Raw genomic sequence first — 25,600 nt, forward strand, 5'->3', positions numbered from 1 at the left:
CCTTTATTATGTTTATTGGTAGCCTAACTCATATCCTATAATGTTGCAATGCTACTGCCTAATGGCAATTCCCTTCTTGTTGTTGCAGAACTCGCTATAATTTATGCTGGATTTCAATACAGTTCAGACAAACGAAGTTCACGTCTCCTCTTCATTCCTGTGTTCTGACCGACACACCATTCTGTTTACGCTCTACCTAAGACAAACGAGCCCTTCCAAATTATCACACTAACAGTATGCTAACAAGTTAGGCTAGCAAGTCTAAGACTTAGCCAACTTTTTCTCCAAAATGTGAAAATTGTCATTACCATCACTTGTCATTACCGTCACATTTTACTGTTACAACTTTGAAAAAAAAAGCATCATGAGCCATCCACCCTTCCATTATCCAAACCACTTATCCTGCTCTCAGGATCGCGGGATGCTGATGCTAAGATTTCCATTGGGAGTGATGAAGAAGGACAAGATTAGGAACGATTATATTAGAGGGACTGCTCAAGGTTGGACGGTTTGGAGACAAAGCAAGAGGGACAAGATTGAGATGGCTTTGGACATGTGTGGAGGAGAGATGCTGGGTATATTGGGAGAAGGATGCTGAATATGGAGCTGCCAGGGAAGAGGAGAAGAGGAAGACCAAAGAGGAGGTTTATGGATGTGGTGAGGGAAGACGTGCAGGTGGCTGGTGTGACAGAGGAAAATGCAGAAGACAGGAAGCGATGGAAACGGAGGATCCGCTGTGGCGCCCCCTATGGGTCGCGGGAATATCGTTTTCGTTTCGTTTTTTTTTTTGCTTTGTTCTCTCTGTATGCTTTTGGTGGTGTCGTTTTTGGGAAATTTGGGATGCGTGTTTTTGTCTTTTGTGTCGCACTGCTGTGGGCCGGGGAAACGGAATTTGATTTCTTTAGTGTACGCAAGTACATGAAACAAAACACGACAATAAAATGTTCCTATTTCCTGAAAACAAATGGGTCAAAAACTACTGGCAGCGGTGGGATTCGAACCCACGCCCCCGAAGAGACTGGAGCCTTAATCCAGCGCCTTAGACCGCTCGGCCACGCTACCGTGTCATGGTAAGCAGAAACTCATGAGATTTATATACAACAATCACCAAGGCCGGTATTCGTATAAATCCCGATTGAATAGCCCATGCTGTGCGCATTGCACGCTTAAAGTGAGGCTCAGTATCACGCCTTGCACCATGTTCGCACGGTGTTGTGGACTCGTTTTGCGTATGACGCGGAGCAGAGGTTTGATCGTGCGTTACCTGTCTCGGCCAGCGGGTGGCAGTAGATACGCGTAACGCCGCAACAACAGCAAAAGAAGAACTCTGGCGTTCGCTTCCGATTCCGTGTTTGAAACCCGTCTGCGCCATTTTGATGTTACAACGAGGACTACGGGCTCTCAAGCGTTGGGACTTTGTGGATTTACAGCCGAACGAACGCAAGGATAGAACAACCGATCTCGTGTGGGAATACAACCGTCGGCTAAAACAAAAAAAATAACCCCCCCCCTCCTCCTCCCCGGTCCGCCTGCAAGCATGTTCGATCGAATCATCGTCTGACATTTTGATTTGAGGAACGGTGCACGCCAACGTCGCGGGGCTAACGTTAACGGAGCTTTTGTTTTGCCAGCCCCCCCCCCTCCCTCGCTTTGCACATGGAAGTGAGTCGTCATTAGCCGACGCTAAGGTTCAACTGTTAGCATCCGCTTTAGCTTGTCGCGCGCCGGCCTCCGGAGGTCCGTGCCGCCGTGCGACGGCCGAGCGGCGTTCACGCGATGAAATGAGCCCGAGGCGTGACGTGACGTCCGCGGCCCGGCGCCGCTAGGTTGTGTGCGCTTCCTGCGGGGCGGCGCTCGGCTCGGCCATCGAAGAACCGGGACTTGCGCCAGACGGCGCCTCTCGCAAGGACACACGGCCGTGTGCGCAGGAAGGCCCTAGGCCCGCTGCCGTCCCCGGTTAGCTGGCAGCAAAGGCCCCGGGCTTTCCCGACAGACGATTAAACGACGAACTCTAAAAACCTCGTTTTCACCTGAGGGGTTCCCCTCCCCCTCTTTCCCCCCCCCCCCGGAAGAATCGTAAGATCTGTCGCACGGGACTGTTCGGGGTGTATCGGATCTGTGTTGCCGAACTGTTCAGAACTGTCGAGACGCCACTCAATGGTGTGCTCGCCCCCCCCCCCCCGTCTCGACGTTTTTCCTCTGGAAGTGACCAAGGACTTTGCCCCCCCCCCCTCTCCCCCCTCTCCCCCTCTTCTTTCCCCGACATTGCGAGTTTTACCCCCCCCCCCCACTTTCAAAGCACTTGTCTTGTCCGATCTATTCAGTGGTTTTCCACCGTCGTATAAAGAAGGGATGGTTTAAACACGTAGCAATTCCCAGATTTCTCTTGATTATTGTCCAGTGTTTAGCGCTGTTAAATGTGATATACAGAGAAAGTGTGTTCCCCCCTCCCCCCTCTCTTGTTTTTAGTAAAGTGAGTACTTAGTTTTGTATATATATATATATATATACATACATATATATATATATATAAAAACACAAACACAAAAAAATGTCGTGTGTTCACTATAAGTTTTCTTCCAAACTGGACTACAACACAGTGACGTTCGACGGGCTGCACATCACGCTCAGCGAGCTGAAGCGGCAGATCATGGCCCGCGAGCGGCTCAAGGCCACGGACTGCGACCTGCAAATCACCAATGCCCAGACGCGAGAAGGTGCGTGCGCTCATCTCAAAACACGACTGACTGACTGACTGACTGACGGACGGACGCCATTTTCTAAGCGTCTCCTACTTACACTTGTCACCAGCCGTCGCTCACCTGAGTGCGGCCTCCCCCGTGTCTCTCGGCCCCCATATACCTCGCCGCACTTGATACAATGTAGCCGATTGTGATCGTGCGTTTTGTGCCTACGTGTCTCGGGCCCATATACTTCGCCGCACTTGATACAATGTAGCCGATTGTGACTTTGAGTGATGTTTCTTAGTTCTAAGGCAAGTCGATGGAAAATGCCCCGTTGAGTCGTGTCTCGGATTCCGGCTCGGCTTGTGTGACACGTGTGTGTGTTTTGTGTTGTAGAGTACACGGATGACGATGCCCACATCCCCAAACACTCCTCAGTGATTGTCCGGCGTACTCCCATTGGTGGGGTCAAACCCGCTGGCAGGACGTTCATTGTGTATGTATACTTTCACGTGTTAACTACTGCAATGCATGTCTCAATATCTCAATAAGCATGGCCTACCAGACCTGGTTGGGTAAGGCAGGTAGTTAGACGCTTCCTTCAGTCCTTGGTCTGGTCAAACCGGACTTGTCTTTATGCATGCTCAATAATCCAGGTAAGAAAATCACAGAAAGTTGAATCTGTTCACCTGGACACAACCGTTTGTTCAGGGAGAAACGACTTTATGCATGCTCAATAATCCAGGTAAGAAAATCACAGAAAAGGTTGAATCAGTTCATCAGTCATCCTCTTTTGACAAGCATGTGCACATCCTTAAGAGGGAGGAACGCTGGTTTGAACAGGGAGTCAAAGAGGCCATCTATGTGAAGAGGGAACGACCATCCCTGAACCGAGAGGGGAGGGGGGGGGCTAAGAGTAAATCTGTCGCCATCTTACAATGCTGTCATTGCAACCATTCTCAAATCCTCTGACAAGTACACATGGCAATTGAAACTGTAGGTAATGCTCATGGCAATTTCCATATGTAACTGATTGTTTTCGGTTGTTATGCCACTGTTGTTTATAAGGGGGGGGGGGTACCTGCAGTGAGTTGAGACTGAAGAGGTCACTTAGATGAGTGATGAAATGTTTCTCTCTCAATAAACGTTGTAACCAGATGAACTGATTCAACTTTGTGTTAAACTAGATTTGTTTTGGTATTTCAAAGTCATAGATCCAAGACCGTAGGAAGTTAAGACCATTACATTACATTAACTCGGATCTCAAAATTGTTGTCAGTCAGAAACTTGGTCGTAATGCCATGCCACTAACTGATCTTCCCTGTTTCATCTTTTCTCACATTTGTTTCTATAGAGATCGTTCTGACACAGCCGTGGTGGGATCTTCTAGACCAGTATGTAAATGCACAACACTCCTCTCACCTCTCTTGCTCCCCCGCTTACTTTATTTGCCTTTCTCAAGAACATACTGTCAGTGATGACTCTGGGTTGTGTATATCTTCTTTTGACTGTGTTGGCTACATTTGTGTTGCGATCTGAACTTCTACATGTTGATTATTGTCTTCGTGGGAGGGCTTCCAAGTCACATCAGTTAAAGCAGTTTGTTGTTTCTCTCCAAAGATCCTGAGTGTCTCTATTAGAATTACATTTTAATCAGATTAGGTCACTGTGTTTCAGTTATGGCTGCCAGAGTTGAGATTAGTGAGAGAAACAACAGACTAGTTATACAAAACATTGCTTTCCTATACCCTGATTTGATAAACCCAATGTTAAACATTGTTGTTGCCACGTAAAGATTGATTTACCAATCACTTCACCTGTTATCTATGTATTATCATAATGAATGGTGTTGTAGCCTGCTTCTGACCAGGCAAATGTATTTGTGAGGTTTGTAAAAAGAAAATTGGTAACTTTGTTTTACTGATGTTTAATTGTCATGTAATTTTCTGTGAAAATGTGTTTTGTTTTTGTTTTTTTTGTTTTTATATATATATATAATGTGGCCGAAGAACCTAATTGAGTTAATATGTGGCTGAGATTGATTGTAATTAACTCTTGACTACAAAACTAGTGCGGTGCGAGTGAAAAGAACTCACAATGATTTACAGTGATTTACATTTCTTTAAAAGCATTCTTTGCTAAACCTGAATATAACCACTCATGATGTTTGGTAACATTTACCATTGTTTGTTTTGTCCTGTACATTTTTCAAAAGTGGATATAATGTTATATTCTGGAATCAATATGAGCTGCACGTAACACTTAGACTTAAAAAAGCTCACAGCTTTTATTCTCCTAAATGCAATGCATTAATTTAAGTTCTTAAATGTCTGTTTTGCAAAAAAGCAGCTATTAGCTCAGAGTGTAATGTCACTAATGTGGTTAGGTGCCTCAGTAAGTGAACGTACAGTTCCAAAGTTAGATGCTATTGTGAACTGGCCACTGAAATATAATAATGTGAGTTAATCAGAGTTCTTTGACACTTCATCAGTTAACTAAATGACCTGTCAGTCTCTGATGGCCTTCCTTCCATGGTTGCTGCAGTGAGAAGTACCGGTGTAGTGTGTCCTGTAAGCTGTAAGCTGCAGAACCTGTCAATAAAGTTGTTCGTTGGTTCCGTGTCAGAACCATTTGCACCAGATCCCTGTGTGTTCCCTCCACAGTATTATGCGAAACCTGGCCTTTCCCTCCGAGTCCCACCTCTCACAACGGATAGGCCACTCCCTGTTGTCTTGTTTATTCACTCCAGAAATGTTTGTGTGTTAGTTTTGTTTTTTTTTTAAAATGTAAACTTGTTATTGTAGTCCAAGGTTACTTTTGTTGTGTGTTAGACTTTGCATCATTATTGAAAGACTCCTACTTAATGTAGACGTCACTCCCTCTTGCGTTGACCTTCCACTCTTCTTTGGTGTATGCCGTCTTGGAAAACCTCGAAGGAAAGCTTTTTTTTTTTTTCCTTAGTAAGGCACTTAACTTTTGCAGTAATGTAAAAAAAAAAAGCAAAGTTACCATTGACGCTAGAAAGCTAATATATTAGTTTGCACCAAGCAGTAGCAATTGGTTTGTTAGGAATCCAGACGGTTCATTTTTAATCAGCCGGTACAAAAAAAACAACAAAACACTTCAGTGTGGGAAGTTTCTGGTGTAGCGAAAATTAAACATTATGTACTTAAATTTAGTTTCATTTTTTTTCTCTAAAACTGGCAACGCTGTGCCACAATAGAAGGAACAACTTAAGATCTGTAGAGGTATTAGACTTGATTTGTTCTGCCTTGCGATAAAGCCTATGGATTAATGAATGATGCATTTGTAGCCTCCATAGACTCAAATAGCCAGTATGTAGATTTTGAACCCCCCCCCCCCCCGGGTCGAAAATATTTCCTTTATTTTATTCCATCCTTATCACATCCCTGTGTTTGGATAATTTCTTGGCCTTGCTCATAAGTGGAACTTTTTTCATGTAAAAGTTCTGAAGAGACTGTTCTCAATTTGGTGTTCCTTTACATTGGCAGGAGTTAAGGAGGAATGTCCATAAAGTTACCTGACTCAATATTTTGGAATAATAATAGGATTTAAAAACATCTAACAGACCTAATGTCCTCATTAGTAGAAAACAAATGAGTGCATTTCTTGTTAGCCGAACCTTTTGAAATGTCTGCTCCGCCACAGTTAACGTCCTACCTTTTAAAACGCTTGAAGATGACGATAGGTGAGGAGCCTCATTTTTTTCCACTTTTATCTGAAGTGAGGGAGCAGACGGCAACTCCAGAGGGACAACACAGTAGTGGTGGGGAATCTTTCTGGGCTCTGCCCTGCAACTGCATGTCTCCCAAGTTCTCACATTAAAACATGTAATGTCTGTACTCTGATTCTCCTGCAGACTGATTCATCTCCCTCTTTGTCACTGGCCCAGCTCTCCAAGGTACTGTCTGTGTGTGTGTGTGTGTGTGTGTGTGTGTGTGTGTGTGTGTGTGTGTGTGCACGTTCAATATTTCCAGAGTGTATACCCTAATATTTGGCATTCCTGTTTCTTCCACTTCTCTTGAGGTTGATATATCTTGTTTCTTTCCTTTCACCCCGCTTTCTTGTGTTCCAGACTGCTAACCTGGCTGAAGCAAATGCATCAGAGGAGGACAAGATTAAAGCCATGATCTCTCAGTCCAACCATGACTATGACCCAATACAGTCAGTATACACATGCACACATACTAAAGTTCATGGCCTTATACCCAAAAGGTTTTGTCACCTTAAGTATCGGTAAGCCATGTTCAATTAGACATCATCCTGTAGTTGTCAGTTTCTCATCTTCAGTGTACTTTGAATATCTCAGGTGTACAGGGACGATTTGCCCTGTACAAAATCAGGAAAATTTGTCCCTACCTGTCTGAGCATGCAGCACAACTCCTGGTACAGGCTCTTGTAATATCACACATTGACGACTGCAACTCCTTACTGGCAGGTCTCCCTGCATGCACTTTCAAACCTCTGCAAATGATCCAGAACACGGCAGCGCGTCTGGTCTTCAACCAACCAGAAACAGCACGTCACTCCGCTTTTTATCCCTCCACTGGCTCCCAGTTGCTGCCCACATCAAATTCAAAACTTTAAGCTCGCCTACAAAACCTGTACAATACCTGTGGAGGCATGGAGATGTTTAGGAGAGATGGCAGTGGAGGTCTTAACTAGATTGTTTAACACAATCTTGGAAAGTGAGAGGTACTAGTTTTCAAGAACAAGGGCGATGCGCAGAACTGTAGTGACTACAGAGGTATAAAGTTGATCAACCACAGCATGAAGATATGGGAAAGAGTAATAGAAGCTAGGTTAAGAGGAGAGGTGACCATCGGCGAGCAGCAGTATGGTTTCATGCTACGAAAGAGCACCACAGATGTGATGTTCGCTTTGAGAATGTTGATTGAGAAGTATAGAGAAAGTCAGAAGGAGTGACATTGTGTCTTTGTGGATTTAGAGAAAGCTTATGAGAGGGTGCCGAGAGAGGAGGTGTGGTATTGTATGAGGAAGTCGGGAGTTGCAGAGAAGTATGTAGGAGTGGTGCAGGATATGTATGAGGGAAGTGTGACAATGGTGAGGTGTGCGGTTGGAATGACAGATGGGTTCAAGGTGGAGGTGGGATTACATCAAGGATCGACTCTGAACTCTTTCTTGTTTGCAGTGGTGATGACAGGTTGACAGCTGAGATCAGGCAGGAGTCTCCGTGGATTATAATGTTTGTGGGTGACATTGTGATCTGTAGCAAAAGTAGGGTGCAGGTGGAGGAGAGCCTGGAGAGGTGGAGGTATGCGCTGGGGAGAAGAGGAATGAAAGTCAGTAGGAGCAAGACGGAATACATATGTCTGAATGAGAGGAAGGACAGTGGAATGGTGAGGATGCAAGGAGTAGAGGTGACGAAGGTGTATGAGTTTAAATACTTGGGGTCAACTGTCCAAAGTAACGGGGAGTGCAGAAGAGAGGTGAAGGAGAGAGTGCAGGCAGGGTGGAGTGGGTGGAGAAGAGTGTCAGGAGTGATTTGCGACAGAAGGGCACCAGCAAGAGTAAAAGGGAAGGTTTACAAGATGGTTGTGAGACCAGCTATGTTATATGCTTTGGAGATGGTGGCACTGACAAAAAGACAGGAGGTGGAGCTGGAGGTGGCAGAGTTGAAGATGCTAAGATTTTCATTGGGAGTAACGAAGAAGGACAGGTTTAGGAACGATTACATTAGGGGGACAGCTCAGGTTGGACGGTTTGGAGACAAAGCAAGAGAGGCAAGATTGAGATGGTTTGGACATGTGCGGAGGAGAGATGCTGGGTACATTGGGAGAAGGATGCTGAATATGGAGCTGCCAGGGAAGAGGAAAAGAGGAAGGCCAAAGAGGTTTATGGATGTGGTGAAGGAAGACATGCAGGTGGCTGGTGTGACAGAGGAAGATACAGAGGACAGGAAGAGATGGAAATGGATGATCCGCTGTGGCGACCCCTAATGGGAGCAGGCGAAAGTAGTAGTAGTGGTAGTGCTCACTTACAAAACAGCAACAAAATGGCTCCCGCCTACCTGAACTCCCTCATTCAGGTCTACACTCAGTCCCGCTCACTATGCTCCGCTAATGAAAGGCGCCTGGCACTTCTGCCACAATGGGGCCCTAAGCCAGACTCTTCTCTTCTGTAGTTCCCCGGTGGTGTAACGAGTTGCCAAACTCCATTCGATCCGCTTAGTCCCTGTCCATCTTTAAGAAGAAGCTAAAGACCCATCTCTTTCTCGAACACCTCCACACCTGAAGGTATTAAAAAAAAAATCGTTTCTGTGCCCCCTATGCATTGCCTTTGTGCACTGCCTGTTGACACCTATCTCCTATCAGACTCGAACCTAGTTTTTTTTTTTTTTAGCCTTGCGTTGTTGCCTCCCGACTATATCCTTGCTGGTGTTGTATTAACTCAGATGTACATCACTTTGGATAAAAGCGTCTGCTAAATGAAATTGTAAATTGTACTTTGTCTCCTCAGTTACTCCAAGAAGGCAATCGGACCGCCACCTGCGCACTATACCTGCTACCGCTGTGGAAAGGCTGGCCACTACATACGGCAATGCCCTATGCAAATGGTAATGATTATATATTGACTACCTAGTGCACTATCTCAACATACAAGTGTAACGTTACACTTAAACACCCTTAAACTTGTAAAAGTTTATCCTACAGTTGGCTCTATGTTTTTTTTTTTTTTTTGCTTGGTTTCAGGACAAAAGTTTGGAGGGTCCCAAGCCAGTGAGAATCAGTAAGGGCATTCCTCAGAGTTTCATGGTCAAAGCGGAGCCTGGAACTAAAGGAGCCATGTTGACCAGCACTGGAGAATACGCCATCCCTGCCATAGATGCGTATGTTTCACCCATAAGTTGTTTTTGGATGTGAAGGGTTTTTTTTTTAACCTGACCGTTGGGTTTGGGTTTTTTTTTGGGGGGGGGGTTGTGAGGGAGGGAGATTTTATTGTGTGAAGCACTTAGTGTTACATTTGATTGAAAAGTGCTATACAAATAAAGTCTGATTGATTGACTGATATAAAATCCCCCTTTGTCAAAATTGAATCAACCCTCCCTACCCTAATCTCCAAACCTCTAATCTTTCTATAAATCATTCCCCACATTTCTTTGTTGTGTAACCGATATAACTTTTAGGGCACGGCGGTACATCAACTTTTTAACGTTATATCGATATATTTTCAAACAAGATATAGGATTAGACAATACCGTTTATATCGATATCGTTTGATGATGTGTTAAAATACATAAGCTGTGTGCCCGGATAGCATAGCGCGCTATTCCGTTGCCTACCAACACAGGGGTCGGCAGTACGAATCCCTGTGTTACCTCCGGCTTGGTCGGGCGTCCCTACAGACACAGTTGGCCGTGTCTGCGAGTGGGAAGCCGGATGTGAAAAGTAGGGTAATTGGCCAAGTACAATTGGGGAGAAGAAGGGGGGGGGGTACATAACACGTTTCTTAACACGAGAACGACCGGGATTTCACTCCTACCTAAAACGACCATGGGCGGTCAAATGGACGGCCGGTTTTTAAACTCTTACTCTGTCAAGATAAATACCCGGTTGAGATATTAATGCATTGCATATGTTAGTATGTCTGTTGGGAAACTAACTGACAGCAAAATGAACATTTTAACAACTATAATACTATTTTTAAACAATTTAAACTTCAGAGACAGGTGGTCGAACTTGAATAGCAAAATTGAAAAAGTGAAAATATTACCTGAAAAACCAAACGGAAAACACATATTGCTAATCTAACAAACGTAACAAGGCCTATAAAACGTGAAATGTGAAAAAAGAACTGAAAATAAATATTTAAATGGTCCCAAACTAAGACCGGAACTTAAAAACTACTAGAACGACCGTGGGACGGGTTTTAAACTATATTCTGTCAAGATAAATACCCAATTGAGATATTATTGCATTACATATGTTAGTATGTCTGTTAAGAAACTAAATGACAGCAAAATTAAAATGTTAACAACTTTAATACTATTTTTCAAACAATTTAAAGTGGCCGCTGTCCAACGCCTGCAAATACTGCAATGCCTCGGTGGTAGTCATGGTGCATCTGAAACGGCATCTGTAACCAGACATGTTGGAAATAATCAGAAATCAAGTTTAGACTATTACTCTGCACTGGAGGACGCTAGTGTGTTTCTAGGACAGAGCAATGAACTTCACTGAGGAATTGACGCAACCAAAACACGTCATAAATAGTGATATGACGCGCACGATCACGCGCAAATTACAAGCGGCCATTTTGTGCAGATGATCTTAACCTCATTTTAAATGAAATATATGCAATTTTTGGAGAATTCAGGGAGCGGCAGGTCTTTATCCCCCCCCCCCCCCACAAAGTTATTAAACTTTGAAAATCCAAATGTGGTTTGCATTCTCAGAGATAGGCCTATTTTTATTTAATATAGGCTATATATTTTAGATAAATTTTCATTTACATGTTGATATATTGTGCGGCTGTATATTTTAAAACAGGGAAGTAAACCCTTTCTTTGCATTTTATTTGATCTGTTTTAATAAAAGTGCTCGTGAACTCTCACATGTGGCTTTGACTTACAACTGAACATTTAGCCCACTTCGTAGAAAGTACCAAGATATATATCGTGTATCGCCATTCAGCCTAAAAATACCGAGATATCATTTTTGGTCCATATCGCCCAGCCCTAATAACTTTATAACAATGATAAGTGCTTGTCACTGTTAGACACTGCTGCTTTGGTCATCACATAGTCCTGTGTAATTGGTACAGTTTCAAAAACGTCTTTGTTGGTACAGGGAGGCGTATGCATTGGGAAAGAAGGAGCGTCCCCCGTTTGTCCCCCGTGACCAGTCATCCTCTGAGGATGACTCTGATCCAATCCCTGATGAATTGTTGTGTCCAATTTGCAATGACTTGATGACTGATGCTGTGGTCATACCCTGTTGTGGAAACAGTTACTGTGATGAGTGTGAGTACACAAAACTTTAAAGCATTTTAGTTTTTACTAGGAGTTCCCATTGTTTGAAAGATTTTGTTTGCTCACAGGTATCAGAACCAGCTTGCTGGACTCGGAGGAACACGTCTGCTTCACCTGCAAACAGTCTGACGTTTCACCTGATAATCTCATCGCAAACAAGTTTCTTCGCCAGGTAACTGTTGTGAACAAACTGATTGTTCAGCTCAGTTGACAAACCGATAGATAATGCAGCATGTTAAGTCTCAATGTAGTAGAAGTCAAGTCAAGTCAGTTTTATTGGTACTGAATTGAGGAGACTAGAGAGGGCCACATTTAAGTCACTAGTGACATTTTCAACAGAGTCATTCACTCTAGTGAAAGGAGCCAAGACTTCAGGCAGCTGCTGGCCAAATGCGACAGTGGATGGACCATTGTGGCAAGTGGCAATTAGATCTGTGCTGACATTAAGAGGAAAGGCAAATAATGCTTCAAATTTAATGAGAAAATGATCTGACACAGCAGATGTGGTTAGCAAGACATTCAGATCAGAAACAACTGTCCCTTTAGATAAGACCAAATCAAGAGTGTTGCCACTGCAATGAGTCGACTCTTGAACAAACTGAGCGAACCCAAAAGTATCAACGAGCGCCAGAAAGGCTTTACTTAGAGAATCAGCAGCCTTATTCAGATGAAAAATCTAGGATAACTCCTTTTAAATTCTGTCCTGTATTGACCCCCTTTGTCCCCCAGGCTGTGAATAACTTTAAGAATGAGACGGGCTACAAAAAACATGGGCGCAAGCAGCAGCACCAAACTGCCCTGCCCCCACCTCGCCCTCAGCCAGTCAGGACTCTGCCCTCAAGACAGCAGGATCCACTATTGGCCAATGCCTCTCAACCTCCTGCTGCCAGTGTCCCTGTCACCCCAGCTCTTCCAGCACAGGTCCTGCCTACCCAGCCTGCTGCTGCTCCTGCGATAGAACATGAAGTTTCACCAGCACCTACACCTGCCCTTGACCACCAGTCTCCGGTGAATTCAGCTAATCAGAGTGAACCACCACCACCTGGGTAGGTTTATTTTAATAGATCATATATCCACAAAAACAAATGTGGAAATTTACAGAACAGCAATAGAATTTGACTTGGATTACCAGAGGAGCACATAGACTCAGTTTTCCGTATGTGTCTGTGTCTTAGTGAGATTGACCTGGAACCCTCTGTAACAACAGAATTATCTGCAACCTCAGACATTGGATTACCAGTAAGACTCACTTAATGACCTCATACTCACACTGACAGTTGTAACTTTAACAGAATTAACCTGAAAAATGTAAAATGTCCCCTCATCTAATCTAAATCTTATATCCATATATCCTTAGGGTTACCATCTTACTGTGATTGGCCTTCCACCACCTCCAAGACCCCCTCACCCTCCAGGTAAGAGGTTCATTCCAAGTTGTTTTAATGTAATTGTTGGGAAGTTATTCGGAAGTGTAAACAAATGACTCCCTGCTCCCCCAGGTCACCAGCCACGTCCCCACCACTCGCACAGAGGAGGGCCCAGACACTGGGACAGGTAAGGCTCAAGGCTAGGTGGCAATAAGATCTAATTGTTCCTCATCCTAATGTCTGATTTTTACAATTTACTCTTGTTGCCCACACTCAGGCCATACCGACCTCGAGGAGAAAACCCACCTCCTCCTCGCCTGCCAACAGTTCCACCACCTGGCCCTGCCCCCCCAGTCTATCAAACACCCACTCTATATCCACCACCCCCACAGGCATATCCTCCCCTTTACCCCTCTGGCCCTGGTCTTGTTCCTCCACCGGCAGTCAGTTACCAGCCCCAGCCTCTCTACCCCCCTGGACCCCCTGGAGTAAATCCCCCCTGGATCCCTCCTGGTGCCCAGCCCCCTCTTGGGCCCCTGCCCCCCTCCCTCCCCCAGCCCCCCCTCTCAAAGGATGACTACTACAGGCGGCACCATCATCCAGACGAGTGAGTTGTTTTTTGCTTGCAGCACCCAGAGATGAATTTCTTGGGGTCTAACAAAAAATAAAGCAGAGTTGAGAATTATATCTTGTAGAATAGATGACTTCATGTATTTATTATTGATATTGAATATGATCTTTGTCTGTCTGTGTGCTTCCCTAGAGTTACCTCCAAACTGGATGAGTTCACTAAAGACTTCCATAAAGAGCTGATGAAGTATAGAAATGCCCCCAGGAGACGAAGGAGGTCTTATTCCAGGTAACTGCATGAGCATAACATAAACATTAGTACAGACAATCAAGTTGGGTATTAACAGGCATTCTTAAATGGTCAGTTTGGCTCAGTTCTACATGCAAATAAATCCAGGCCTCTAGTGCATCCACTCAGTCTTCTATCTGCTGTCTACTAAACATTTCCCCCTGGTCCTCTCCCTCTCTAGGTCCAGGTCATATAGTCGCTCGCCATTCAGTCGCTCTCCATACTCCAGATCCAGATCAAGATCCAGATCTTACTCTTACTCCCTCAGTCGATCCAGATCCCGCACACGCTCCCGTGGCAGATCTTTCTCTCGGTCCCCTTTTTCACGGCGGAATGGTCGCAGTTATGGGCGCTCACGCACACGGTCCCGCAGTCGCTCAAGGTCTTTTGGCTATCGGCGCTCAGGCTCACCACGGTCTCCTCCCCCCTATCGAGCAGGGGGAGCCTGGGATGGAGGAGAAGGCGCTGGCTCTTACAGGTCGCGTTCTCGTTCCCCTGGTGGATACAGAAGCCGTAGCCCTGGTGCCCGTAAGCCGCCACCCCGGGATCCAGGGCCCTATGACATGAAGGGCCAGAGTCACGAGCTGTCCCCTGGAGGCCATGAGCGCTGGGAAAGAGACAGCTACAGGGAATGGGAGAGAGAGTACAGAGACTGGTATAACAAGTACTACAAAGATTATGACAACCAACACACATCACTTCATCACCGAGGTCGTGGCAGCAGGGAAAGGGAGAGGGACAGACTCTCCCCATTGTCTAGAAATTACTCTCCACAGGGGAGGGGTAGGAGAGGCAGAGATGAGAGAGGGCCCCCATCACACCATCACCCACCTTCATCTTCAGGTTCAAAGACCAGTGGAAAAGCTCTGAAACCTAAGAAAGTAAAGAAGAAGAAGGGGGATGAGCAAGAGCCATCTCACCAGTCAATGGACAGGGGTGATGCCACACCTGTTCGAGACGAACCAATGGATGATCTCCCCAATCTTGCCAAAACACCACCTACCTCCTCTAAACCTCCCACCAGCACTGCAACCGTAAAGGCTGCATCAACAAAAAGCAGTGCTGTACCTGGTAAGAGTACACTCAAATCAGGAAAGACGCATTCGGAGAAGAGCAAGAAGGAGAAAGGTCAGAAGGTAAAAGTTAAACCAAAGACAGAGGTTGTGAAGGCCAAAGGTGACAAGGTGAAGAAGAAGACGGGAGACGGAGCCATGGTCAAAAAGGGAGAGTCCTCATCCTCTTCTTCAGCCCCCAAACCCTCTAAGTCCACCAAGATCAAAACAGATGATGTATCCAACCCTGCTGCCCCGAAGAAGGACAAAGGCAAAAGTACGGTTGTGCGGCCTGGTCTGCTTAAGACTCCTCCACTGTCCTCGCGCACTCTGCCCCTCCCTCACCCCTCTCACCACGATGGTCCCAGACTTGTCCCTGATATTAGGGGGAGACGAGATCTCCCCCCACCTGGTGGTCTCCTTCCCCAGCTGTCACACCATGGAATGCAACTCCTCCACCATGTCTCCTCCCACATGGACAAGCGCAGGAGGATGGGAGAGGAAAGGTGCGGTCTGCTGCCAGCTCCCCCTGGAAAGTTGAGGAGATTGGAAGGGATGGGGGGAGAAGTAGATACCCTGTCTCACCCTCACATCCCTCTTCAGCCCCAGCTGCAGAGAGTTCCAGTCTCCTTGGAGCGACCAGGTCTGCTTCCCACACCAGGGAGCCGTGAAATGGGCCGGGGGGACTCGGATAGGGGGTCCATCAGACCTCTCATGGACCTTCAGGTAGGAACATCCCAATCTGGTTCAGTCATTCGGAGAAACATATTTTATACATTTTAACCAGAATACTGTCACTGGGATGCGATACTTCACTGGGGTGGCACGGTGGCCCAGTGGTTAGCACTGTAACTCACAGCAAGAAGGGCCTGGGTTCAAACCCCAGACCGTCCCAGATCCTTTCTGTGTGGAGTTTGCATGTTCTCCCTATGTCTGGATGGGTTTCCTCCGGGTGCTCCGTTTCTTCTCACCATCAAAAAGACATGCGGGGCGTCCGGGTGGCATGGCGGTCTATTCCGTTGCCTACCAACATGGGGATCGCTGGTTCGAATCCCCATGTTACCTCTGGCTTGGTCAGGCATCCCTACAAACACAATTGGCCATGTGTGCGGGTGGGAAGCCGGATGTGGGTATGTGTCCTGATCACTGGCACTAGCGCCTGCTCTGGTAGGTCGGGGCGCCTGTTTGGGGGGGGGGGGAACTGGGGGGAATAGCGTGATCCTCCCACACGCTACGTTCCCCAGGCAAAACTCCTCACTGTCAGGTGAAAAGAAGCGGCTGGAGACACTCCACATGTATTGGAGGAAGCATGTGGTAGTCTGCAGCCCTCCCCGGCTCAGCAGAGGAGGTGGAGCAGCGACCGGGATGGCTCAGAAGAGTGGGGTAATTGGCTGGATACAATTGAGGAGGAAAAAGGGGGGGGGGCATGCATGTTAGGGTTAATACTTGTGTCTTTGCCCCTGACCAAGGCAGTGGAAAGAAGAACTGGAGTTGGTCCCCGGGCGCTGCAGCTGCCCGCAGCTGCTATACAATAGCATCAAAGAAGGTTGAATCAGTTCATCTGGATACAACGTTTATTGACAGATACGTTTCGTCACTGATCTAAGTGACCTCTTCAGTAAACTTATTGCAGGTATCCCCACCCTTATAAACAATACAGCTGCATAACTACTGCAACCAACGACCAGTTTCATATGCAAATATGGCTTGACCATTAACTACAGTTTCAATGGCCATCTGTACTACTCACCGAGGATTTAGGCCCCCGGGGGGCTATGAATACATCTGTAGCCATCTTACAATGCTGTGATTGCAAACGTTCCCAAATCCACTGTGAATAGTACACATGGCCATTGAAACTGTAGTTAATGGCCACTCCCATATTTGCATATGAAACCGGTCGTTGGTTTTGGTCATTATGTGGCTGTATTGTTTATAAGGGTGGGGATACCTGCAGTCAGTTTAGACTGAGGATGTCCCTTAGATGAGTGATGAAACATATCTGTATCAGGTGAACTGATTCAACCTTTGATTTTAACTGGATTATTGAGCATGCTTAAAGACATACAATAGGCTGGGTTAAATGCAGAGAACACATTCAGTGTAATAAAGTGGCTTTCTTAAACCACATGTGCACGGTTAATTCCTTCACTTGTGCATGGTTAATTCCTCACTTGGATCTTTTGTTTTGTGTAGGAAGGTTTGGTCATGTAGGAGCCTTTCTTTTGTTTGTTTTTGTATTATTGTCTCTTAATGCTGACATATCTATAATGTCCCCTTTTAAAGGTGAAGCCTCTGGCCCAGAGGAGGATCAAACTTAACAGAGACCTGGGGAGGAAGGGCAGTGTGGAGGCAGCCGGTTCAGACAGAGGAACCCCCGGGCTGGAAAGGACGAGCGGGACCTTAGACAGATCAGCCCCTGTCCCTGCCGTAGACGGATCCAGCAGAACAGCCGAGGGTGGAAGGAGAGCGAGATCGGCATCGGGTGATAGAGGAGGCTCCAGAGAGAGACGAGGGAGCACAGGGGAAAGGGTATCTGGCACAGAGAGGGAGCGGGACAAGACCTCAGGGTCGGAGAGGGATAGGGAGAGAGACAGGGTCTCTGGGCCGGGATTGGAGAGGGTAGCGGTGACTGTGGAGCGAGATGGGGCAGAAGGAGAGCGATCTGTGAGGACAGACAAGAAGAACACAAATGGGGGCAGTGGTGGTGGAGGAGGTAGTCGGTCGGTGTCTCTAGACAAGATGACTATCAGAGAAAGGTCTTCCATCACAAGAAGACCAGTGGACCAACAGGAGAAACCAGGCGCAGCATCCCAGGAGAAAGGAGGAGATGGGTCAGAAAAAGCCGTCAAAGTTGACAGGTTAGTTTTTCCTAAACTTTCCTCATCGCTGTGTTAGCTATAGATTTGCTGGGTTTTTTTTCAGTAGGTGTGGTAGTTAATATACAGAAATATTTTCAACTTTGTCTCAGGGCGGTATCCAAGGACAGAGGAGAGAGAAGCATGTCCTCAGGAGAGAAATCAACAGGCTCTCACAGGGAAGGTAATTAGTGTCTGAGCATGCGAATTGACCTGGGTAATGAGGGGATAATTGTTTCTTTTTGGGGAATCTAATTTATGTAGAATTCGATTGCTAATTTATTATGCATATGAAACCGATCAGTTATTTAACACTAGAACGACCAAGCCGGTCATTTTGACGTTTTGGAGTATCAAAGTTTAATAACTTTGTGGGGAAAAAAGATACAGGCCTGCCGTTCCCTGAATGGTCCTAAAATTGCATATGTTTGCATTCAGGTGAGTTTTGGATTAATTGCACAAAAAAAAGTTATGATAAGATCTACCTAAAACTACCATGAGTGGTCAAAATGACTGCACATAATTTGTGCGTCATTGTGCGCGTCGTGTCACTATTCCCCCCCTTTTTTTCTCCCCAATTATACTTGGCCAATTACCATATTTTCCGAGCCATCCTGGTCGCTGCTCCAACCTCTCTGCTGAGCCAGGGAGGGCTGCAGACTACCACATGCCTCCTCCGACACATGTGGAGTCACCAGCCGCTTCTTTTCACCTGACAGTGAGGCGTTTCTCCAGGGGGACGTAGCGCGTGGGAGGATCACGCTATTCCCCCCGAACAGGCACCCCGACCTACCAGAGGAGGCACTACTGCAGCGACCAGGACACATACCCACATCCGGCTTCCCACCCGCAGACACGGCCAATTGTGTCTGTAGGGATGCCCGACCAAGCCGGAGGTAAAACAGGGATTCGAACCGGCAATCCTCGTGTTGGTAGGCAACGGAATAGACCGCTACACTATGCCAACGCCCCAACTCCCCCACTCTTCTTAGCTGTCCTGGTCGCTGCTCCACCCCCTCTGCCAATCCGGGGAGGGGGTAGGCAGTGGAATAGACCGCTACGCTACCCGGACACCCGTCATGTCACTACTTATGACGTGTGTTGGCCGCATCATTTCCTTGGTGACGTTCATTGCTCTGTCCTAGAAACACACTAGTGTTCTCCAGTGCAGAGTAATAGTCTAAACTTGATTTTTGATTATTTCCAACATGTCTGGTTTCAGACGCACCATGACTACCACCGAGGCGTTGCAGCATTTACAGGCGTTGGACAGCGGCCATTTTAAATTGTTTGAAAAATAGTATTAAAAGTTGTTAAAATTTTAATTTTGGTGTCGGTCATTTATTAACAGACAGACTAACATGTGCAATGCATTAATATCTCAACTGGGTGTTTATCTTGACAGAATATAGAGTTTAACACGAGAACGACCGGGATTTCACTCCTACCTAAAATGACCACAGGCAGTCAAAATGACCGCCGGCTTTTAAACTATATTCTGTCACGATAAATACCCAGTTGAGATATTGATGCACTGCATATGTTAGTCTGTTACGGCGGCTGTAACCAGACATGTTGGAAATAATACCTGAAAAACAAAACAGAAAACACATATTGCTAATCTAACAAATGTAACAAGGCCTACAAAACGTGAACTGTAAAAAAAAAAAAAAGAACTGAATGTTGCGAAGGAAATGATGCGAACAACACACATGACATGACGCGCACGATGACGGCCAAATTACGTGCGGTCATTTTAACCGCTCATGGTCGTTTTAGGTAGATCTTACCATAACAGGGGTTTTTTTCTTTTCTTGTGCGATTGATCTAAAACTCATGCAAATATATGCAATTTTAGGAGCATCAGTGAGCAGCAGGTCTGTACCTTTTCTCCCCCCCCCCCCCCCCACAAAGTTATTAAACTTTGAAAATCCAAAATGGTGTTTTCCGTTTTGTTTTTCGGGTAATATTTTCACTTTTTCAATTTTGCTATTCAAGTTCGACTATGTCTCTCTGAAGTTTAAATTATCTAAAAATAGTATTAAAGTTGTTAAAATGTTCATTTTGGTGTCAGTCGTTTCCTAACACACATACTAACATATGTAATGCATTAATATCTCAACTGGGTATTTATCTTGACAGACTATAGAGTTTAAAAACCGGCCGTCATTTTGACCGCCCATGGTCGTTTTAGGTAGGAGTGAAATCTCGGGTTGTTCCAGTATTAAACGAGACCTCACTGATCTTCCTCCTCCTCTCCCTTTCACAGAAGTAAAAGCTGGTGAGGAGTCCGTTAAGAGCAGAACCAAGATCAATCGCAAGACTCTGACACGTCAGATCCCGGGCCCTTCAAGGTGACTTTCAAACTACTATCACGTGTTATGCAGAGGCGATCCCTCTAAGACTGCACAGGAACAGCATGGCTTACCTTAAAATAAAAAAAATAAAAAAGTGTCAGTGAAATATTTAACAATTTTCCTCACTCGTGGGGTGGAGTTCAGTATTTTAGTAAATAAAAAGTGCAAATTATTTGCACTATCTCAATGCATTATCAGGCTGACACAGTCTGTTTCTGGTAGACCATGTGGTCTACATGAGTTTGTCCGTGGAAGCACAGCCCATGGAGCCCTTTTGAAGCCTGGCTCTCACTGTGGTTTTCCAGACTTATTGGACTCAGAATACCTAACATTTTATGTCAATGTTCCCTTTCACCATCTTGATTTAATCGAAAGTGTTGAGTATTATGTCTGATAGGCCCAACTCTGGCAGACTTCACGCAAAGGAAAGGGCAGAATTTTCATACAACCACTTGAGCTGGGCTTGGAATAGATTTGAATAAATTTTTGCTGTTTGATAACTGACAACTCTGTTTCCCTTGTGTCAGAAAGTACCGGCCGCCACTGGTGTTGTGTAGCAAAAATAGTACATTTCCAGATATGTTATATGGTTAGCTAAATATGTCTGTCTTATCTTCCAGCAGTAGGCCAGCAGAGGAGACCAGGCAGGACTCAAACCAGGACCAGAGGGGTACCGGCTCTAAACCCGCAGCTCAGCCTCTGCGTAGCCCCTCTAGCAGCCGCAACCACAGCCCGAGCCCAGAACCCAGCCCAATCAGAGAGGAGACCCTCATCCAGCCCCCTCCTCGCTCCAAGTGGGAGAGAGAGGATGATGAAGAGGGACAGGAGAATGGACTGGTTGTGTCCCGGGAGAGAGAAGCCTTACCCATACCACCCAGGGTCAGAGGCAGAGATGTGCAGCAACCTGAAGCATCCAAACTCACCAAGGGTGAAAGGCGAGAAGGAACAAAGGAGGAGAGGAGAGGAGCAGGAAGGGAGGAGAAGAAAGGTAGAGGAATGAGGGAAGAGGCTAAAGGGCACAGGTTGTCACACACAGATCCTAGCAAATCGGTTAAGGCCAAAACGCTGAGGGAGGAGGGCAGGGGAGTGAGAGAAGAAGGGCGAGTTGGTGTGAGGGAGGAGGGTAGAGGAAGTGGAGGGAGAGAAGAAGGGAGAGGCGTGACGGTTAAGGAGGAGAGGGCCGCTGATGGGAGGAGCGGGGGGTTACGAGAAGATGGCCACGGCCCTGACGCTAGGAGACCGCGTCTGTGTTCAGACCTGGGCCGTGAGACCGACGAGGCAGCCTTCGTCCCCGACTACAGCGAGGGAGAGGGCTCGGAGCCAGAGAGAGGGAGAAGTGGCAGCCACAGCCTTGACTCCCACAGCCATGGCTCCCACAGCCCTGCCCCCAGCTCGGAAAATACCGGCAACGCTGGCGAGAAGAAGAAGAAGAAACACAAGAAGCATAAAAAACACAAAAAGCACAAGAAGCACAGCAGCCAAGATAGAGAGACGGACCACAAGGAACACAAACATAAACACAAGAAGAAGAAACATAAAAAGAGCAAGGATAAAGATACCGAGGAGGGAGGAGAACGGACCGACAGGCCAGAGGATGATATGCTTTGCTAGCTTGCAGTAATTATCTGTCTGAGCTAATAACGTGCTGCTGGCTAAGATCTGTGGTCTTCTTGAAACACAGGAATATCTACCACAGTTGACGTGCTTTACCGTAGATGCAGTATAGGTTGGACAAAATAGCAAAAAAAAAAAAAACTCTGAAATGTCCATGACCTTGCGAGAGGTCAGGAGGTCTGTACAGCCGGTATCCCCAACCCACTATGTTACGACACTTCTCTAAATCGGATATGGTACTTTGTTGGATCAGAATTGCAATCTTGATACAGACACTGAGGTTTCTTGTCGCTACTCCTTACAACTGTTTTGATCGAGCAAGGCATGCAGGAAGAGGGTTTCGATATTCAACAGTCACACTGCAGTGAGTCTTAAGTGACTGCAATAATGACCTCTGTTCTAAGGGATGTGATTGTTCTCTTCTAAACGAGAAATGTTTTTCATTCATTTGGAAGTAGGTGATCTGTCCCACCTTGTACTTTTTATTTTTTAGGTTGTCTCAGTCACATCCCTGTGTACCGTTGCAGATTATTCTAAATCAGTAAACTTAACCCCCCCCCCCCCCCCCCCGAGCTTGATGTTCTGAATCAGTTTATCGCTGTGGAGGCCCTTCTGAGCACCTTAAATTGAATCAGATCTTTTGGCATACGTGCTGCATTCATATTACACTGGATTGTATAATCTGGGATGTGTCTGTTAGTAATGGCAAATCAGTCTGCATGTTTTTTTGTTTTTTTTTTTTTTTTTTTTTTTTAACAAAGGTGCAGTGGTTTGTCACAACGTGTGGTGTAGAGTCAGTATGTTCATGCGTGCGAGAGAGTGTATAATTTGTATCATGTGGATGTGATTTGTGGCAAACTGGAAGGATAAATGGAGGCTTTCTGTACGCACTATTGATAGTTTTTGCCTTTTTTAATTAAAATGTTTTGCACCTCTTGAAAACGTTTGTCTCTTGAGTGTTTTGTCCAGAGCAAGTTACCCCAGACTAGTCCGAGCCTACCAGAATGACTGTGGTCGACTAGATTCGATGCAGGTGGAAGGAATCGGATCCTGACCGTTGACGCTAACGTATTACCAGAGTTATTGCAACGCACGGTTGGAAAAACAAGGTGCAGGGTGAAACAATGGGAGCAGGACAAAGATGGGACCACTAAAATTGAGCACATTTGAAGTGCTATTTTACACTTCCCAGAGTTGAATCAATTCATCTGGACACAACATTTAGTGGGGGGATTTTATCACTCCTCTAAGTGACTTCTTCAGTCTCGGCTGACTGCAGGTGTCCCCACCCCTTATAAACAGCACAGTTGCGTAAGGACTGAAACCAACAATCTGTTTCCTATGCAAACGGAGCATGCATCAGACTGTTTTACACTTGATGACGGCACATTAATGCGGTGGTGTGTTCACAAATCACTCAACTGGGATACAAGCACCGACTCAACCTGTAGAGTGGTATGAGAGGGCAAAGTGCTTTCAAATAAGCAGTGAAGTTGAGCAAAGATCCTAACTTGCAGTGTCACACTTAGGTCAGTGTTTCTCAACCCAGCCCTCGAGGAACCCCTATCCTGCATATTTTCATTGCAACCCTGAATAGGTGCCTGTTTGTAGTTATTCAACCAATCAGCAATGAATTTTGTCAGACGTTGCACACCTTGCATAATTAAGTGCTGCGAGATGATTGGTCGAGTAAGTACAAGCAGGGCTACCTATGCAGGGTTACAATGAAAATCTGCAGGATAGGGGGTCCTTGAGGACTGGCTTGAGAAACACTGCCTTAGGTGGTATCAGTGCTTCAGGATTGCTAATATAAGTCACTGCATTTGAATGGCCGGTGATGTATATTGCACGGATTAATGAACTACAATGGTCAGTTTGTCATTGCTCTAGTAATACATAGCACAGGTTCCTCGGGGGTAAACCTAAAGGACCCCTAGTAGTTTGCAAGTGAAACTTGCACGAATGGCTGTACACTACTGGCCAGGCTTTGCTTGGTGAGCAATTTATGTTCCTTAGTGAGGAACATAAATTGCTCTCTTGAAATTATTCAAGATATATGGTGGCTCAACCTACCCCCCCATATTAAGTATGTACTTGGCGGAGACAAGCTGCACGAACCCACGTATTCGGGTATTTCAACAGTAGAAAAAATCTCCCACTTTGGTTCCTTGATTGTTGCTATTTGAAATACTGCCTCATCTACGTAGGACGAGGGAGACGATAGGTGGACTCCCATCACACACTTCCACTGGGTTCATTTTTACTACTGGCAAAGGCACACAAAAAATACCTATGAATGGTACACTAATTTATAACCCTGTCAAACAGATCTTGGCAAAGATTTCTAAAAGGAAAAAAAACCCACCAGCTGTCAGCTGATAGCTTTGAAAAACAAGAGTGGAGACCTCTTCTGTGGCACTGGGGGGGGGGTCTGCGTGTTCACCCAGGCCTGTCAGGGTGCAGTGGCTGTCTGTGTGTACTCTGCGTGTCCTCCCCCTGCTCAGGTGGGCTTTCTCTAGACCAGAGGTGGAAAACCCGGCTTCGGAAAGTAGAAGTACTGACCATGTATGTGCTCCACCCATGGACTAAACCAGCTGATTTCACTAATTAGGCCTCCTACCTGGCTGAAGTGTTGCGCTAACTAGAATCAGCTGCTTTAGTGCATGGGTGGAGCACACACATGGTCAGTACTTTTACTTTCTGAAGCGGAGTTTTCCACCTCCGCTCTAGACCAGAGCTCTTTCAACAGGGGGTCCGCGACCCCTAGTGGGTCCTCGGTGTAACTGCAGGGGGTCCGCCAAATTATTCGATCCCGAACGTTTTTTTTTCTCCCCCGAAAAGATGTCCGAAAATACACATTAACGCAAATACAACCTATAATAAGCGAAGAGTAATCTTCCCATTCGTTAAGAAAATTACAACATTGAAGATTAGATGCACTTATGACCTCTGATGACTAGTAGTTCTCCTGATTTCCTACGTTAAATGCGCTTATTGTAAGTCTCTTTGGATGAAAGCGTCGGCTAAATGGCTGTAATGTAATGTAATGTAATATAATGCAATGTAATGTAATATAATGTAATGTAATGTCATATAATGTAATATAATGCAATGTAATATAATGTAATGTAATATAATGTAATTCAATATAATATAATGTAATGTAATATAATGTAATATAATGTAATATAATATAATGTAATGTAATATAATGTAATATAATGTAATGTCATATAATGTAATATAATGCTATGTAATATAATGTAATGTAATATAATATAATGTAATATAATATAATGTAATGTAATATAATGTAATATAATGCAATGTAATATAATATAATGTAATTTAATGTCATATAATGTAATATAATGCAATGTAATATAATATAATGTAATATAATGTAATGTAATGTCATATAATGTAATGTCATATAATGTAATATAATGCAATGCGATGTAATATAATGTAATATAATATAATGTAATATAATATAATGTAATGTAATGTAATATAATATAATGTAATATAATGTAATGTAATATAATGTAATGTAATATAATGTTACGTAATGAAGATACCCATGAATCCTCCTCGTGCAGTAACGTGCTCACCCTGAAAGCCGGGCACCAGCCAGCCATCCTGTGCTACCCCACTCTTCTGTGCGGCGCCGATAGGACACTGGAGATATTTGCGAGCCATATCAGCCAAATAGGTACGTATTATTAGCCAGAACATACGGCCATTCTTGCGTTAATGTGATCTACAACGGATCGTTTTGTACCTCCTCGGCCAA

The 25,600-nt window shown here is 45.3% G+C and overlaps 1 protein-coding gene and 1 non-coding gene across 4 annotated transcripts; one reads left to right on the plus strand and one right to left on the minus strand.

Moving 5' to 3' along the window:
- Window positions 1–980: 980 nt before the first annotated feature.
- Window positions 981–1,062, minus strand: trnal-aag (transfer RNA leucine (anticodon AAG)). The gene has a single exon. It is a non-coding gene; the product is annotated as a tRNA-Leu (tRNA).
- A 309-nt stretch (window positions 1,063–1,371) lies between these two features.
- Window positions 1,372–22,554, plus strand: LOC130112600 (E3 ubiquitin-protein ligase RBBP6-like). 3 transcript variants are annotated; one of them, XM_056280041.1, is made up of 21 exons: window positions 1,372–2,473; window positions 2,573–2,717; window positions 3,081–3,180; window positions 4,039–4,078; window positions 6,565–6,606; window positions 6,781–6,869; window positions 9,186–9,282; window positions 9,419–9,555; window positions 11,516–11,688; window positions 11,766–11,869; window positions 12,427–12,743; window positions 12,873–12,936; window positions 13,055–13,112; window positions 13,197–13,251; window positions 13,342–13,671; window positions 13,828–13,923; window positions 14,105–15,701; window positions 17,262–17,836; window positions 17,947–18,017; window positions 20,103–20,187; window positions 20,811–22,554. In XM_056280041.1, the coding sequence occupies exons 2-21, from the start codon at window positions 2,651–2,653 to the stop codon at window positions 21,799–21,801; spliced, it is 5,088 nt and encodes a 1,695-aa protein (XP_056136016.1). In that variant the 5' UTR covers window positions 1,372–2,473; window positions 2,573–2,650; the 3' UTR covers window positions 21,802–22,554. The 3 variants fall into 3 exon arrangements, with proteins under 3 accessions (XP_056136016.1, XP_056136014.1, XP_056136015.1); XM_056280039.1 differs by having other exon boundaries at window positions 1,372–2,717; XM_056280040.1 differs by having other exon boundaries at window positions 1,372–2,717; window positions 20,814–22,554.
- The last annotated feature ends 3,046 nt before the right edge of the window (window positions 22,555–25,600 follow it).

This window comes from Lampris incognitus, chromosome 5 (genome assembly GCF_029633865.1).
Source record: "Lampris incognitus isolate fLamInc1 chromosome 5, fLamInc1.hap2, whole genome shotgun sequence".
Classification (NCBI taxonomy): domain Eukaryota; kingdom Metazoa; phylum Chordata; class Actinopteri; order Lampriformes; family Lampridae; genus Lampris; species Lampris incognitus.